This window comes from Vipera ursinii, assembly GCF_947247035.1.
Source record: "Vipera ursinii genome assembly, chromosome: Z".
Classification (NCBI taxonomy): Eukaryota; Metazoa; Chordata; class Lepidosauria; order Squamata; family Viperidae; genus Vipera; species Vipera ursinii.
Window position 1 is genome coordinate 57235313 of NC_139517.1, and position 14064 is coordinate 57249376.

The 14064-nt window shown below is 35.7% G+C and overlaps 1 protein-coding gene across 7 annotated transcripts in view; it reads right to left on the bottom strand.

Moving 5' to 3' along the window:
* IKZF1 (IKAROS family zinc finger 1) overlaps window positions 1–14064 on the bottom strand; it is a 115239-nt gene that overhangs the window by 18433 nt on the left and 82742 nt on the right. For 4 of the 7 annotated variants that reach the window (XM_083377137.1, XM_083377136.1, XM_083377135.1 and 1 more), the window contains exon 4: window positions 660–827. In XM_083377137.1, the coding sequence (XP_083233263.1) occupies window positions 660–827 (168 nt within the window). Of the gene's footprint in view, window positions 1–659; window positions 828–13479; window positions 13735–14064 lie in introns of all 7 variants that reach the window. The other 3 variants (XM_083377133.1, XM_083377132.1, XM_083377138.1) reach the window with 2 other exon arrangements.

Below are 14064 nucleotides of genomic sequence, written 5' to 3' on the forward strand. Positions count from 1 at the left end.
TTTTTCTTAAAAACCTTTAGTTTTTATGTTTTTAAGCCACAACCTCTGGAGGCAAGCTGTTCCTATATATATATACAGTATATATATATATATATATATATATATATATATATATATATATATATATATATATATATATATATATATATATATATATATATATAAAGATATAAAGATATAAGGAATAACCTATATCTTATAATTATATATTTGGTTTGGCCCCATCTGTGGAACTGTTGGCCATATGTAGTTTGTAAATTTATGATTCATTGCATTTTACAGTGCTAATACATGACCATTTATTCAAAATAATAAATAGTTCTGAATCAAATCTATAGTTTGCTTTGTACTTGACAATTCTTGGGATCTCACAAACAGGTAAAAGATAATAAGAAAAAAATATATTGGCTACTGGGCTGCATACAAACTGATAGGAAATACGCTGTTCCAGTCTGTTATTCTGTTCTGTTGTGGGCTAGTCTACCTGAAAATTTAATTGAAATGCAATTAACCAAATGCCTAGTAGGCCTTTGGTTTCAGTTGAGGTTAGAAGTAACCTCAACTAAATTAGTATTAATCTCAAATCATTCTGTAGATATAATTTGCTTTGGCCAAGTAGCAAGCAAAACTTTTCTAGAATTTTCTATCATGGAACCTACCGGAATGGGTCCTCAGATGGCCCGTAAGAGCATCTCTACGACGGCAAGCATAGTTACACAAGTGGCACTTGAAGGGCTTTTCGCCGGAGTGTAACTTTATGTGGCGGAGAAGGTTGCCCTTTTGAGTAAAGGATGCCCCACACTGATTACACTGGAAGGGGCGTTCGCCTACAGGGAAAATGAGAGGGAAAAATATGTGAGAACAAAACTCTTACAAGGTAATAGGAGGATGATTTCAGTGAAAAAGTTGTTTTCCAACTGGCGCTCTGTGACTTCCACCAGCTGCAGGTTTGATATAACATGAGCCTTTCAGACTAAACCTGCCAGTTCCTTAATGCTTCACTGGCTGGGTCAATTTGATCTGAAAATCTAATTTTTTTTCTAAATCAGAATGGCACATCACAATGCAAATTCAAACTCATTTAAATAAAGTGACTGCAACATTTTGTGTTGAAGAGCCACTCTTCCTGATCAGCAGTTTTGGAATAAACCAATATCCAATTTTGCATGTTGTGGCATTTGGTGGGTTTTTTAATGTGGCTTTTTTCAAAGGGTCTTTAAAATATGCCACTGAAGCAGCAAAATAAAAAGGAAACTCATTAAAAATGCATTTCAGGATCACAAGTTCATTTCAGCGTTACATTCTTATATTTAAATGAAAGGCACTTCATTATAACAGTTATAATAACTTCTTTTCATTTACATTTTCCCTGTATTTTCCCTTTCAATTTCTTCTCCATTACCTGACTGTCCCTAAGCAGCCAAATCAGGAAAGAGACAGAAAAGTGTGGGGGCAGGTGGGTGAGTGAGAGGGTGGGGTAGGGTGGGGTGAGATGGACTAAAAAAGGAAGTTAAGACAGAGCAAAGGAGAAAACATCTTCCACACAGAACTCCTAACTCTCGTTGCTGATATGTTATATCAGGAATTGACTGCAGGCTTCTTTTTCTTTGTTTTGTTTTGCTTCTTTTGGTTTTCCTTTTAAAAACAGCCCAGAGTAATTGTCAGATTCACTTGTTAGGATTTATACATGGAATTGTTTTATTGTTAAAAAATATCTTTTGAAGAGAATAGTCTCTTTTGGTTAGACTATGCTTTACTAGCATAGTCTATCAACCTGGAGCATTTTAAGAAAATAATAGGGTAATTACAGTTTGGTAATATTTATATACTAATCATAATTCAAGATAGATGCCTTGTTAGATACTAAAGGAAGTTAGAAAACATTGTCTTGCAGCTAATCAGGCATTATTGCTTATCTATAACAATTCTCCTACAGTATATTCCTTATTTTGCTAACATGCCAAAACTAAAGTAACTTCAACAATGGTAAAATTTCATTTTGTATCTTGACCAGTTTAAGTTTGTCTTCTCTATATTTTATTAGTCAAACCTGACCAACTGTAATTAAATCACATTTCCTTCCCTTTCTCCCATATCCTTTGCATAACCTCATAGTAATTCAAATATTATGTAGCAGAGGAATTTAGTGAGGTGCTGTAATAAAATGTGTGGATGACCTTGAGGAACAAAGGGAGGAGATGCTGGCTAGGAAACAATCAGACAAGAGAGACCAGTGGCATAATGTTAGAGAAAGAAGCTTAGGAAGAACTCATCCTAATTGATCAAGCAATTAAAAATGGTGACAGGAAGTTTGTACTTTCAGATTTGCACGTTTCTGTTAATATACTCTCACAATAAAGTTGAATAAACACATCTAGTCATTTTTCCAGTCTGGTTCACCTGGGAGAGGTGACACCAATCTTGCAAATCTGAAAGTACAAACTTTCTGCCACTACTTTTAACCTCTTGATCTATTAAGGCAGGTCCTTCCCAAGTTTCTTCCTCTGACTGCTAAGCCACTGGGGCTCTGGCCTCTCTTGTCCCGCCATTTCCTAGGCAGCATCCCTTCCCCTCATTCCACAAGTTCATCTACATTACAGGTGCCCCTGCCTCACCATTACCTAACCCACTCTCTCTTCTCCATCAATCATTACTCCTGCCCAGCATTACAGATCCCCATTAAATGTTGAAATATGCTACTTTCATATAAACACTGATAATATAAATCCTGTCTAATAAAGGTAAGAAATCCAATGAGACAATCAATCTCCCTCTAAAAGAAGGGTCAGTTCCCATAATCCTTCCTAATTACTACTTAAACTTTTTTCTAACTGAAAAATTACTAGATATTTCTAGATATGTTCATCTTAATAAGCTAATACATTTCAAAATATGTTAGTTGTAACCAACAAATGGTTTTTTCCAAAAGAAGAATTTATTCCAAAGAGAAATTTGAATTTAAAATATTGAACTGCTAAAATAATCATTTTGTCATTTTTTCACTTTCTAATCTTATTACTTTTTTGAACAGTATGTTAAAGTTTAGCAAATCAAGAAACAATGGTTGGAAACTGATCAAAGAGAGAAGCAACCTGGAATTAAGGACAAAGTTCCTAACAGTGAGGACAATTAACCAGAAATTGTGGGTGCTCCATCACTGGAGGTTTTTAAGAAGAGACTGGACAGTCACTAGTCTGAGATGGTATAGGTTCTCCTGCTTGAGTAGGGGGCTGGACTAGAAGACCTCTAAGTTCCCTTCTAGCTCAATTCTGTTCCTTTCCTATTTCTATTCTATTCTGTTGTGTTCTATCCTATGATCTGTGATTTCCTTATTACTTATCTCCACTCTATGAAAGCTTCACTAATAAACTTGCATGTGTCTGTTAGAATAGCAATAGCATTTAGATTTATATACCACACCACAGTGCTTTGCAGTACTCTCTGGGTGATTTACAATATAGAAGAATTATTTGCATATTATTCCCAACAATTTGGGCCTTCGTTTTACCAAGCTTGAGGGATGCGGTGGCTCAGTGGGTTAGGACGCTGAGCTTGTCGATCAGAAGGTCAGCAGTTTGGCGGGTCAAATCCCGAGTGCCGCGTAACAGAGTGAGTGCCTGTTACTCGTCCCAGCTTCTACCAACCTAGCAGTTCAAAAGCACGTAAAAATGCAAGTAGAAAAATAGGGACCACTATGGTGGGAAGGTAACAGCGTTCCGTGCGCCTTTGGCATCTAGTCATGCTGGCCACATGACCATGGAGACGTCTTCGGACAAGAGCTGGCACTTCAGCTTTGAAACGGAGATGAGCACCAGCCCCTAGAGTTGGAAATGACTAGCACGCATGTGCAGGGGAACCTTTACCTTTACCTTTTACCAAGCTTGGAAGGCTAGAAGGCTGGAGTCAACCTTGAGCCCCATCAGGGTTGAACTCCAGGCTGTAGGTAGAGTTTGTCTGCAATAATGCACTTTAACCACTGCCCCACTAGAAACTAAAGTCAAAGGAAAGGATAGAGCAGGTGGAGTTCTAGGGAAAATATCAGCTTCCCTAATCAGAAAATTGGAAACAGCAGCAAAGTTTGAGGAAAGAATGATTACCACCTGCACTGTGAAGCCTAGTTTTTGTGGTATGGGCATATACCAACTGGAAGATAATTCTCTGTGCAACTGAAACATTTTGTTTTGATATCCCTTCATGTGAAAATTATTTAAAAATAGTTTTGAAAAAGAAAAAAGATAAATAGAATAGAAATAGAATATTGAAAAAAGTATCTTCCTTTAACTAAGGATGTACATTGTGAAAGAGTGAAAATACATGTTGCATAGGAGAAACAGACATAAGCAAAGTGCTAGAAAGTTGCAACAGTATCCAAAAAAGAAGTTGGCAAATCAATCTTAAAACTGCAATTAAGCAATATCCAGATTTTGTACATATTTTGTACTATAGATATTTTACATTAAGAAGATATAACAAAAGATTAAGCTGTGAAATGATTTTAAAATATGCTATAGGTTTTTTAAGAATGAGGAATTAATGGAGCTGCCCTATATATAAAACCTCAACTTAAACCTAAGTTACTTTTAGCAGATGAACATGGTAGATTTGTAGTAGTGGTAATTGAATTTAATTGAATAAAATCAATAGTGGTGGCCCTATACAGGTCAAACGATGATAGAAGTAAATGTTTTGAATATCTTATGGATCAATTAATACCCTTTTCTTATGAAACTTGGTTTATGTTGGGGGATTGGAATGGAGTGACTTTGCCAGCTTTGGATAGATCATCTACCAAGGTGATTAAACTCTCCCAGGGTAAATTACCAAAGACTTCTTTTGAGATGATGGACAATTTAGTACTAACAGACTCATGGAGAAACAAAAATGGTTCTGGTAGAGAATATACTTTTTTTTCTCAGAAAGACATAAATCTGTTTCAAGGATTGATATGAGATGGATTTCTAAAAATCTTGCAAATAAAATATTGAAAATTGACATTTTACCTAAATCTTTCTCTGACCATAACCCAGTACTTTTGGTACTTAGAGGAAAGAGTTTAAGCTATAAATGGAGATTAAATGAATCTATTTTGCAAAAGGAGGTGATCATAAAAGATTGCAAAAAGAAATTAAATGATAATAATTTAGGTAAAGGGACAATCTTAACAACTGTATGGGATGCTAGTAAAGCTGTTTTGAGGGTTATTTTATACAATACTATCGCTTACAGAAGAAAAAGATCTCTGGAAAAGGCACAAAAGATATTGGATGAAATTAGACTGAAAGAAATCGAGCTGCAAAAGACACCTATGGATTCTAAAATTTCACATCAAATTAAACTGTTACAGCAACAATCGTCTATGTTAACAGTTCAAGAAATAGAAACAAAACTGAAGTATGTGAAACAACTTTGAGTTTGCAAATAAACCAGGAAGATGGTTGGCATATAAACTAAGGAAGGAAAGGTAAAAGAGAATGAGAAAAATTGTGGAGTAATAAGGTGATAAGAGAATATGAGCTTGTTAAAAAGACTTTTCATAGTTTTTACTTCAATTTGTATAAAAAATAGGAGTTAGATATGTCTAAAGTAGATGAATATCTCTTAAGATAAAGGTTGCCTAAGCTATCACAAAGTCAGAGGCAACTTATGAATGACCCAATAATTACCTTTGAAATATCAGAAGCTATTTAAAAAAATGAAATCAGGTAAAGCTCTAGGACAAGATGGCCTTACAAGTCAATATTATAAGTGCCTTCAAGAGGACCTTTTTCAGCCTCTAAAGCAGGGGTGTCAAACTGCCACCCTGCAGGCCAGATGCCACCCCCACTCCATTGTTGGCAATGGCAAAAATGTCATGATACATCATAGTGTCACATGATGTTGCAAATTTGGCAGACCTGCTCTAAAGGATATAATGAATAATATATTACAGGAAGGAAAGATACCTCAACCATGGAGAGAAGCCAATATTGTGTTATTACCAAAGAAAGGTCAAGATGCTACAAAGATAAAGAATTATAGACCAATTCCATTATTAAATAAAGTCTATAAATGCTTTGCTGCAATTTTGGCAGAAAAACTAAAGAAGGTCTTACAGGCATATTCATGAAGACCAATCTGATTTTCTGCAAAAAAGACAGCTAATGGATAATATGAGGACCAAATGAATGAACCTTTATTGTCAAAGTACAAACATGTATACATTGAGATTGGCTGAGCCTCCCTTTGTGCCCTCATCCCCAACTTACAGTGACAGAAACCCTCCATCTTATTACACCATGTGAGCTAATTGCACAACACACCGGCCTCACAAGTCAATCATACATAAAGTTTATAAAATTATATCCCGTTCAAAAGCCTAACAGCCAATGGATAAAAGCTGTTCTTCAACCTGTTGGTACAGCTGGCTATACTCCTATATCTCCTACCTGATGGTAGGAGAGTAAAGACATACTGTCCAGGGTGTGAGTCATCCCTGAGAATTTTCCTCACACTTCCAAGGCAGCGAGCCTTGGCGATGTCATCCAATGGTGTCAGAGACAGCCCACAATGTCTTGTGCTGTGCTCACCACCCTCTGTAATGCTTTCTTATCCATGGCTGTCAGACCAGCATACCAAACCACAATACAGTACAAGAGGATGCTCTCTATAGTAGACCGGTAAAAGAGGGTCATTAGCTGTTGTTCTACCCTGTTCTTCCGCAAGACCCTGAGAAAGTGAAGTCTCTGTTGGGCCTTTCTGGCCACCTGGGTTGTATTAACTTTCCAGGTAAAATCTTCGCAGAGATAGACTCCCAGAAATTTAAAGGAGGAAACTCTTTCCACACAGTCCTCCCCGATGTAAAGTGGGGCAGGTTCCTCCTTTTCCCTCCAGAAGTCTAGCACCATCTCTTTCGTCTTGCCAATGTTCCGGTGCAAGTTGTTGTTACAACACCATATGGATAGTTTTTGTACCTCTGTCTTGTATGCTGTCTCATCCCCACCTGTAATAAGACCCACCACGGTAGTATCAGCTGCGAACTTAATTATCGCAGTAGATGGGTTGGGCGATACACAGTCATATGTGTACAAAGAGTACAGATAGGGGCTAAGCACACAGCCCTGTGGTGAGCTGGTGCAAAGCTTCAGGGCGGTGGACAAAGCTGACCTGACCCTCACTGTTTGTAACCGGTCCCTGAGAAAGTCTTGAATCCAATCACAGATGGAGGGGGAAAATTTCAAGTCAGTCAGCTTCTCGATGAGAATGCTCAGCAAAATGGTGTTGAAAGCCGAGCTATAATCAACAAAAAGCATCCTGACATAGCTTCCAGGTTTCTCAAGATGACTTGCTACAGAGTGTAAAGCAGTAGCTATGGCATCATCTGTCGACCTGTTCCCCCTGTAGGCAAATTTATGTTTATTGAAATCCAGTGGGAGGCATGTCCTGAGATGTTGGAGAACCAGTCTTTCAAAGCATTTCATGACTACAGACTAATGCAACAGGTCTGTAGTTATTCAGGCACTCAACTGCAGTTTTCTTGGGGACTGGGACAATGGTAGCTGCTTTCAAGCATGATGGTTACACATGCTGTTTGCAAGGAGATGTTAAAAATCCTTGTCAGGACCCCTGCTAATTGGTCGGCACAGTTCTTAACCACTATCCCCAGCACCCCATCTGGGCCTGTGGCTTTGCTGGGATTCACAGCCTTCAATACAGTTCTCACTTGGTCAGCAACTCAGATAGGGTGAGTTGCTGAAAACCAGAAGGCCGGCTGTTTTGAATATCACTGAATATTTACAATATCATAATGAGAAACAGGCAGCTCTAATATTCCTAGCTGCAGAGAAGGCCTTTGACAATCTAAATTGGGTTTTTATATTTAAAATCCTGAAAGAAATGGATTTTGGAGAGAATTTTATTTAAGGAGTCAAAGCTATTTATATGTCACAGCAAGCAAAAATTGTTACTAATGGTGATTTAACTAATTCATGTGAAATTCAAAAGGGTATGAGACAAGGATGTCCCTTGTCTCCTCTATTATTTATCTTGGTGCTGGAAGTTTTGAACAGAGATATTACGCTAGATGAGACAGTAACTAGTATAAGTATCAAGAAAAACTTTATAAGTTGAAGGCATTTGCCAATCATTTGGTTATATTCCTGAAAGACCCAAAAATAAGAGAATATTTGATGAGGAAATTAAATAAGTTTGGGGCTTTAACGGATTTTAAAATAAACAAACAGAAAACAACAGTGTTGATTAAGAATATGTCATCTCAGGATTGTGATATATTGATTAAAAAGTCTGATTTAAAGTTGAGAAAAAAGTGAAATATTTGGGGGTTATGTTGACAAAAACAAATACAAAATTGTTTCAAAATAATTATGCTTTGGAATGATAATAAAAAGGATTTCCAAATTACCTTTACCCTACTGGGCAGAATTTCTGTAATTAAGATGAATGTTTTACCAAAGATGCTCTTTCTGTTTCAGACAATACTAATATTTGCAATGGATACTGTATTTAAACATTGGCAGAGGGATAGTTTCAAGTTTATATGTCAAGGAAAGAAACCAAGAACTAAATATAAACTACTGCAAGATGCTAAGGAAACAGGGGGTTTGGGTTTACCAGGTTTGAAATTGTATTTTGATGCATGTTGTTTGATCTCGCTAAAAGAGTGGGTGAACCTCCAGAACAAGAGGCTACTTGATCTGGAAGGTCATGGATTAAGGTTTGGGTGGCACGGTTATTTAAAGTAAATAAAGTTAATGTTGATTTCAACAATCATTTTATTAGAAGTGTCATATTAAGAGTTTGGAATAAATATAAAACAAGATTTTTATGAAGTTGCCTCTTTGGGAATCCCCCCAAGAAGCTTTTCTAAGAAATGAAATGGCAATGAAGCCGGACTGGTAAACATATGGTAAAATAATCTTTTAATTATGGTGAGCCTACCCTCAATTCTAAGGAAGAGCTAGAATCAGAAGTCAGGTCTGCCATTGGTTTACATACTTACAAATGAAAGAGAGTTTTAAACTAAATAAAAAGAGTTATGGGTTTGACTTTGTTTAAAATGAATTGGAAATTTTACTATATGGTAGTCATGACCATATTGTTGCTAAGGTTTACAAAATGTTATTGAAATTGAATTTGGAAAGTGAACATGTAAAACACTGTATGATTCAGTGGACAAGGAACTTTGGGCATAATGTGATGCTTGAACAATGGGAGAATATGTGGACAAAAGGCTTAAAATTCACACTAAACTATAACTTAAAAGAAAACATTGATAATATGATGTATTGCTGGTATTTAACACCAAATACATTATCTAGAATGTGTAAAGGTATCTCAATGAATATTGGAAATGTAAATGTAAAGAAGGGACTTTTATCATTTATGGTGGACATGTGGTAAAGCAAAGAAATATTGGAGTAGGATTCATATTTTAGTGCAGAAAGTTCTTAAAGTGAATACAAAGATTAAACTAGAAACTTTTCTTCTGGGTTTAATGGAAAGAGACTTGGGGGAAAAAATTAGAACTTTGATCTAATTTATTTATTTTTATTTTTTAATTTTAATTCCATTTATATCCCGCCCTTCTCCAAAGACTCAGGGCGGCTTACAAGCTTAGCAGATCTTATACATGTTGATGGCAGCAAGACTATTGTATGCACAAAAATAGAAGGACATTTGATTCCCACTATGGATGAATGGCTACAGAAGCAGATGGAGTTGGCAGAGATGGCTAGATTGACCATTTTGATTAAAGAAAAGAATATAAGCACTTTTGTTTCTTCATGGAGACTGCTTCTGGACTTTGTGCTTGGGGTGGAAAAAATGATACTTTGCTTTTGGGTTTTATTGATTAGATTGATTCATTGATATAGAAATGGATAGTTCATACTACTAAATGTAAAAAGTTGAGGTTCAATATTAATGCCTTATTTTACTGCAACAGAGGGAGTCAGAAGTTAATGCCTTTTTTTCTTCCCCACCCCTTTCCCATGCCTCTTTTTTCCTTTCCCTTATGTCTGTTCCTTTTTAATTTGCTTTTGTATTTTCTTATTTTATAAGTGAATAAATTAAAAAAATGTGCAAAAAAAGAATGGGGAATTTAGTTACAAAGATTGTTTCCTGATGTGGAGAAAACTTTTGTCTTCTGTTTAAATACTATATTATAGATTTAATTATTTAATTCCTTATTTATTTATTTAAAAGGAAATCACCTTCCAGATTAACTCACCTTTTGATGATTTTTGTGGGGAAATTAATAACATTTTCTTGGAATAATATGGAAATATCTTGCCACTGCCTTTTCTGAAATATTTTTCAACTTAGATGTCATCTACTGATAATTTGCTACTAAAGTTGAAAATAACAGTGAAATCAAGGGAACAATGATGAAAAATGTGTAATTTAAAATCAATATATTCATACATACTACTATCATGACCTTGACAGAGCCAGAGTATTAAATCAAATACGGTAGTAGTCATTTTATGGTTATAATACTCCCTAGGACTGCTATAATAAAGAAAGATACAAATAATATGATCCCACTCCAACTGTATCTGTTTTAATCTTTCCAAATGTATGCAACAATTTTTTTTAATCCCATTTATATCATGCCCTTCTCCGAAGACTCAGGGAGGCTTACAATCTAAAGCACAAATCAATGTGCTTAGCAATAGCCTTCATTCTATGTATATCTCTGCTTATTAGGGCTTTTGTGGGCCCCCAAGCAGCATTATTACAAAGTCAGCTTATTGCCCCCAACAATCTGGGTCCTCATTTTACCTACCTCGGAAGGATGGAAGGCTGAGTCAACCTTGAGCCTGGTGGGACTCGAACCTGCACTAATTGCAGGCAGCTGGTGTTACTTAAGGAGGCATTAGCCCACTGCTCCACCAAGGCCTAAACAAGCTTGTGTGAGGTATGTTAATTAAAAGCAGGCTACTTCCCATTTACAGTCTAGAAAAAGGCTTATGTGCTATGATTTCAATCAACTGCAGAAAGTGTCAGTATTCTAATCTGTTTTGTTCTGAAAAGAGAAAAAAATCAGATAATCTCAGTTACACTTAGGACTTTTTTAAAAATAGAAGATATTAAATATTGTTTTGAATAACCACATCTGGCAGATATATCTGGGGATTGGAATTATACCTTTTAACTCCTATCATATCTAACTCTTATAACTATTCATTATATTTGCTACTTATTACTAAGCTTAGTGGTTATGCAACAAGACTAGAAACAGGGAGGCTCTGAGTTTTAGTGTCACCTTGGACACAAAGCCAACTGTAGGACCTTGGGCAGGTCACTTTCTTAGCCTTGGGAAGAAGGAAAAGGTAAATCTCTTCTGAAAAACCTTCCTAAGGAAATTGAAGGGATTAGTCTAGATAATTGTCAGGAATCAATACTGACTCAAAGGCACCAAAAACCTCATACTGTTATCTGATACATGCTGAAATGCCACCATGACATTGTCACATCTAAGTTTCACATGTTACTGAAAAAGTAACATTGGAGAAAATTATTTTTGCTTTCTTAGGACTAAATCTGTACAAAACCTTCATATGAGGGAATGGCTATCTGCTACATTGTGGCTACCCCAGATATCTCCCCATGCCTGAGCATGCACCACTACTTAGCTTCACCAGCATATTGAAGCATGGTAACAGGAATCAACAACATCAAACCTCTTTGCCAGGATCCTCTGCCTACAAGGTTAAAATTTCTAATTTAGTGGCCTTTTCAAACATGACCTGAATGAAGACAAAACAGCAGTTCCCACTTGTTTTTGCATTTCCTCTTGATACAAATTAGGTCACAAAGGAGAAAATAAGCAGATAAGTAATTATTTCAGAGACTAAAATCTAGAGCCAAAAATTGAAACCTGGAGACAAGAATCATATTTATCTAATTTGGGGATCATAAAACAGTGTTGTATAGAAATATGAAACATGAGTCAGAGGATTGCTGGTGAAATAAAAAAAATCAGATCACCAGCAAAGTAGAATTAAGATGAAATGATGGAAAGATAACAAAAAAATCAGAATTAATTGTATCTCTCTAACTTGCAAATGATGCAACAATTTTCAAGGCTGCATCTTAAATACATAAAGCACACATGGAGAATCTAACATTCAGGAATAGCTGACAGGAACAACTTTCTATGCATTCCTATGGTGGAATAGTCAGGCCAACAATCCTATAAAAGAATTCATTTTAGAATTTTTCCCAAATTTCTCTGCAACACACATGGCTCTGTGTAGCAGAAGTTCAATATTTCCTCATAAAAAACTGATGTGTTGCAATTCCTTGAGGGCAAGAAATTATCTAAAAGTACCCTTTTAGATAAAGATATGTAGAAGGAAAGAATGCAGTACCATTGTTAAAACTATTTGACTTGTAATTGTATATTTTAAAAATCCTATAGGATTGCTATCTCAAGTTATGTCTCCACTTGCAATTAATAGGATGGTATGTTTTAGAATCGTTGTACCATTGTTGTGCACAAATAACCAATTTATTATTATTATGGATGATCAACTGCAGTGACAGCTTAGTGGTGTTCTAAAGATGCTGTAAATCACTCAGGGGAAATAACCTTGAGTTGCTTAAAAACAAGATTAGTTTAGTTGAAATCTAGTGAATACTATATATTCTTACATTTAAGATATTTGCCTGGTTTCTGCCTTTTAAATTCCAAGCTCCATAAAGGTCTCTATCAACATTAATGTTTGTATATGTCCATAACCAAACACTACTAGTATAAACAACTGTAACATGGTATTGGAAGCAACTGTAATCATTGGTTCTTTGCTACAGAAAATACAATGAGGTTCACATAATCCTTACAATTCATTATATGAATTATGTGGGGATAGTTTGCTTGCTGACAGTGATACATTGAGGCAAATGCCATGGGGAAACTATTTGTCTAAGATTTGCCACTCACTCCTTGAATCCATCTCTTTCCAGATAAGCAGAATCTATCTGGAAGATTAAAATTACTACCTGAATCTCAGAGTGATTAACTTTAGAAGACATTATTCCCACTATATTTAAAACTTTATAAAAAAATCTGTTTGGATATTTGATTCTGGTAATTATTATTCTGTTTCTAAAATATGGTTATTGAGTGAATGGAAACGAAGATAATTTCTCAATTTGGTAACTGCTATTATTTTGATCTAAAGTCTGGCCTGGTTTGAAGACAAGACATAGCCTTATTATTATATTGTTTGATTTACAAAAGGAATGAATTAGAAATTTAACCTAAAATTCTCCTTGGCCTCTTCATGGCTTTTGACACTATCAGCTATGGTATGGTATTGGTATTCTTGGTGTGGAATAATATAGTATGGTCTGGGTGCGTTAAGTAATGTCTGGTAACTTTCTGAGTTTCAGGATAGGAGTGGGCAGCACAGTACTGGATTAATTTGAATACAAATCTCTAATAGCTAAAGAAAAAAAAGCTCTGCTAGACCTTACCAGTGTGGCTTCTCTTGTGAACCATAAGAACATTGGGACCGATGCAAATTATCCCACAGACATCACACTTTAGCTTTCCGTTAGGGAGTCGAATGCCTCCAACTCCTGACATGGCTTTGCTGCCACTGTGTGAGCCATTCATTTTGTCTCCAGAGGCATCAAGCATTCGTAAATCCTCCGCACATTCTTCCCCATTCATTTCACAGGCATGCCCATTCTCTTCATCACTCTGTGTCTCTATTTTAATATTACTGGCTGAAAGAAATAATAGAGGATGCTACTCAGTGGTTTTTTTAAAAAAAATAATAATAAACCAATCAAAATCATTATGGGAAAGAAACAGCATAAAGGAAAGCATTTATCAATAATACACTTAACAATATAATTAAGTGACAAATTACAGCTGGAATGGAATGGACTTATTTAAAATACATATACAATATTAAAATATTTACATGTGTAACTCTAAGTTTCATCTCATGCCCATATGTCATATCAATATAATGTGCAAACCAGTGAAATTATCAATGTTTCTGGCAGCCACAATAGCTCTTTAATATGTTGGCACATTTGACTGGAGAATAT